The 4,804-nt window shown below is 36.2% G+C and overlaps 1 protein-coding gene across 1 annotated transcript in view; it reads left to right on the top strand.

Annotated features, from left to right (window-relative positions):
* Window positions 1-3,657, top strand: part of LOC105626339 (LIM domain kinase 1) — a 6,798-nt gene extending 3,141 nt beyond the window's left edge. The window contains exons 5-8 of the mRNA XM_012207641.1: window positions 396-528; window positions 625-857; window positions 938-1,166; window positions 1,372-3,657. Coding sequence (XP_012063031.1) covers window positions 396-528; window positions 625-857; window positions 938-1,166; window positions 1,372-3,657 — 2,881 coding nt within the window. The remainder of the gene's footprint in view (window positions 1-395; window positions 529-624; window positions 858-937; window positions 1,167-1,371) is intronic.
* The last annotated feature ends 1,147 nt before the right edge of the window (window positions 3,658-4,804 follow it).

Raw genomic sequence — 4,804 nt, forward strand, 5'->3', positions numbered from 1 at the left:
CGTACGTACGTAGTTAAGTTTAATTTTACGTTTAACGTTAGTTTTACGTTTTTACGTTTTAGTTAGTTAGTTAGTTATAGTAGTAGTAAGTAAGTAGTGTGTGTGTATATATATATATATATATATATATATATATATATATATATATGTATATATTGCATGCAACTGTTTGCATGTGTATTACTGTGATTTCAGGCACCTTCCAGACGATATGGTCAACGTTCACCAATATTAGCAAATATTAGCAAATATTGTATATACACATAATATATATAATCCATTAAATGTAGGCCAATATTTAGCGGATGTGTGCAAAATTGGCATACCATTGACCATATCATCTGGCACCTTTAGATAACGATAATAAAAATATTCGATTGAAATGTATGTTACAGATTGAACATGTCGAGCGATCTTATATCATTACATATTGGCGACCGAATCTTGGAAGTAAATGGCACTCCCGTTAAAGATCAACCAGTGGAAAGTATTGAAAATCTTATACAATATTCGGACACAGTTTTACAAGTAAGCCAAAGTGTTTTCAAAGTATTTTTTTTATTAGGACAGTTGGCAGTTAAATTGAATGATAAATTACGGTTTATTCGGTTTATTCGGTTTTAGTTGACTATCGAGCACGATCCAGATGCAGTTTCACGACGACCAACTTTCTCCTCACCGTCCTCGGCAATGCTGACATATGTTGGCACTCCCAGGATAAGTCCTGAAAGCAAAGAACGATTGTTTAAGCGCCGAGACGAGGGTTACATCAGTGGTGCGCGGAGTCGACAATTACGAAGAACGAGAGATCCTATGCATAAAGAACGCAGCAGTTCTATGTCGCGATTGCTCGAAGGGTAGGATAACGAATACAGAATACTTTTAACAGTTGACTAATAAATTACGATATGATTCACTAAATCGAACATTATTGCAGATCTTCACCAACGAATCCTACTTATGATCTAAGCCGTACCAGATCATTTCGCGTAGAGCCAAAGAATCAGAGAATATTTCGAGCGAGCGATCTGGTGAAGGGCGAGCTCCTGGGCAAAGGATTTTTTGGACAAGTATTCAAGGTTACGCATCGTGACACAAACGAGGTGATGGTTCTGAAAGAATTATACAGAGTGGACGAGGATGCGCAAAAGAATTTTCTAAAAGAGGTAACTTTTTTAAATGCAAATTTTGTATAATTAACATATACAAACGGAATAAAAGTGAAAAAAATGCTAATACATTTGCATTATACGAACAATTTAATACTTGAATGTTCCAATTTTACATATTCTGGACATTCCAGTTAAATAATTGTTAGATTTAGCTGATATCTCCTATGTATGTCTTGTCTTTAATAACAATTCAATACAGGTTGCGGTATTGCGGTCATTACATCACAACAACGTTCTCCGATTTATTGGTGTTCTTTATAAGGACAAGAAACTGCATTTGGTTACCGAATATATAGCAGGTGGCACGTTAAGGGCCCTGCTTCACGATACGAACGAACCATTGCCGTGGGAACAGCGTACATCATTTGCGAAAGACATTGCTGCCGGCATGGCCTACTTGCATTCTATGAACATCATTCATCGCGACTTGAATTCGCACAATTGTCTCGTTCGCGAGGATAAGACTGTTGTTGTTGCCGATTTTGGGCTGGCGAGGATCATTCAAAATGGTAGCTCGCCAGACAATCGCAAGTATAATCGACATTCCAACGGAGAGATGAAAACTTCAAAGAAAGAACGGAAGAAACGATATACAGTTGTCGGAAATCCCTATTGGATGGCTCCCGAGATGATGAAAGGCAATAAATACGATGAGAAAGTAGATATATTCAGTTTCGGCATCGTTGTCTGCGAGATTATAGGTCGGGTTCAGGCAGATCCTGATTATTTACCGAGATCCTCGGATTTTGGTTTAAATCAAAATGTCTTCAAGGAAAAATTCTGTTCCAATTGCCCAGAGACTTTTTATATGATCGCGTTTCTTTGTTGCGACCTGAATCCTGACAAAAGGCCTCCGTTTGAAGTTATGGAGGTTTGGCTAGAAGGATTAGCGATGCATTTGTCGGTAGGTGCTGAATTGCCAGTAGATCTAGACTTCGACATTAGAAATTACAAAGGACCGAGTCCGAGCAGCAGTGAGTCCACGACTCCGGAAACTCTGGCACCACAATTGAAACCTATTAAGGAAGGTCAAGTACACCAAGAGAAAAAGCAATCCAGCGGTTGTGACGACAGTACTTTGGAACGTGAGACAGAGCCTTCGTCGAGTAACACGCTTCATGTACCTGAAGTCATGAGTCCTCGTAATAGATACACAAGGCAAAACAGCAAGAATAATGATAGTTCGGGCAATATGGGACGTTATTCAAGGCAAAGTTCCAAATCAAAAGACTTCGTGTCCGACAAAGAAAAGTCTGATACAGTGATCTCACCTGATTCCAGCTGTTTTAGTGGACGATATTTGAAGAATAACAATATCAAATCGAAAGATACATCTCCCGACATTCCAAATACTTATTCTTACTTGAAGCAGGAGACATATCCGAAGCAAATCGACACAAATGAATATAATCTGACACGAGTACCCACTATTGAAAAAATAAAGTACGCAGGAAGTGCGAGTCCGTGCGTGGTATCTGACGCTTCAGAATATATAATCGACAATAAAGGTTCATACAAGATCAACAGTCTAAAACATAAATCGACGGAGAAGTGTAACGATATAAGTGGTCATAAGACAAAATCGGAGAGCAAATTCAAGATACCGGATGCTGCATGCTCCGTCGGTTCTTATCTAAAGCAAATTAGTAAATCTATTGGCGCCATGGAAAAGGAAAATAAAATGATTAATATGGCAAACTGTAGTGATACCGATTCGAAGAAAGTAGTTAGCGAAAGTTCTAAACCCTCTGCAGGATCATATTTGCGAAGGACGAAAATATCACCGACCAAAGAGACATCAAAGCCCGCATTTTCCAGTAAAGAAACTGTTAAAGATAAAGTTGATGGCATTTTATCTCAAAAATCCGTAGAATCAAAAGTCCCATCGAATATCCAAGAAAATGTGGGAGACGAAAAAGATAGACTGTCCAGACGGGTGAGCAATATGTCCGATGTCGGCAGTATCTTGTCAAGACAGGGAAGTCTCACAGTATTAGATTGCATGTCTAAATACAAAGATTACTCACCGTTCAATACTTTCACGAAAGATGATTTTCATGAAGATCATTCCTTGGAAAAGCAAAATTCAGGCCTGTATCATACAAACAATCTTTATTCCAATTCCAGCATTTCGAGGCAAGATGACCTCTTCAATAAACATAGTAAACGAAATAGGAATGACGACGGTGTTGAAATCAAATCGACGACTAATGATTCAAAAAATCCAATGACTTCGTCTATTTATGATAGTGATTTAAAGATGATGCCGAACAGTTTGGCCGAGTATAATGGATGCTACAAGGGTATTGACATCTGTAGGCAAGATAGTTTCGATTCTGACAGCGCACTTGGTACTATGAAAAGCGATTTCTTCGCGGACGTCGATTTCGTACAAATGAGGGACACACCGGACTTGTGCCATACACCCGAAAGATGCTGCACACCTAATCGTCCGACGTCACCGATAGAAAGTACTGCTTTATAAATCAAAATGCGCTCATGAAAGAGAATAACACTTTATGTCGAGATAACGTGCGTAATCCCCCACGATGAATGAATCTCATTTGCTACTAATTTGATCTCTTTATTCATAATTTATAAATTATTCAGTAAGATTCAAACGTATAACGTGCTTAGTTTACAATATTAACTTTTTAGCTAGAGTTTTCTTCATCCATTATCTTTAGTGCAATCAAAGAGGAAAGGTTTTATATATTAACTTTAATGTGCGCAATATTTTGAATACAATATTTGTTTTAAAAAACTTTCTCTGAAAGGAAGTGATATTTTTATTCCATTAAAATTAAATTTGAAAATTTTTTAATTGATATGGTGTGCAAAACAAACGTAAAACTTCGGGCTGGAAATGTTTTTATTAAATATTTAATTGAAAGTGTTGCTGAAAAAATTAATGATAACGCTCAGTATTAACAAATTTCATTTGATTTATACAAATTTTTAGGTCGTAATGACGTTAGTTAATTAGCCTGTAGAATTCTATTACATTCCTAGACAGATCTTGATACATAGTTTTCAAATATGAGAGTTCAGGATAAAACGCAACTCTCCGACAAAAGTCATTCCATCCAAAATACTTATAGAGCCGGGATTTTGATAAGTATGATATTATTAGCGTGCTCGAAAAAGCGGCACTGAATATGTCGATTTTGCAAATTACAAATCACACGATTACAGAATCAAAGCCGTCAGCCGAAGTATGAAGTAGAAGTAAAATATTTTGACTTTAAGTTGGTGCAAAATACGTTTTCTCTAAGACTACACGATCATGTACGTTTCTCTTAAATTATAAACACATCATGTAGTACTCAATTCTTGTATAATAGAGGATGTAAAAAATGTTATATTTGTTTCAGGGCATACAGATGTACATCACAGTGTAAAATATTGTATACGTTTGTAATACTGCTGTATATGTACAGATTCTTGATATATTATATATGTATGTATATTTACGTGCATATAAATATATACATATACATGTGACGTTTATATCTTCGTTACATCTGTAACTGTTCTCGATATACTCTAATAAGGAGATATTATATGTATATTAAAAGTATAAATTATATTTATGTGTATTTTTTTTTCTATTGATATTTCTTTTCTTAACG

The sequence above is a fragment of the Atta cephalotes genome (assembly GCF_000143395.1).
Source record: "Atta cephalotes unplaced genomic scaffold scaffold00005, whole genome shotgun sequence".
NCBI classification, from domain to species: domain Eukaryota; kingdom Metazoa; phylum Arthropoda; class Insecta; order Hymenoptera; family Formicidae; genus Atta; species Atta cephalotes.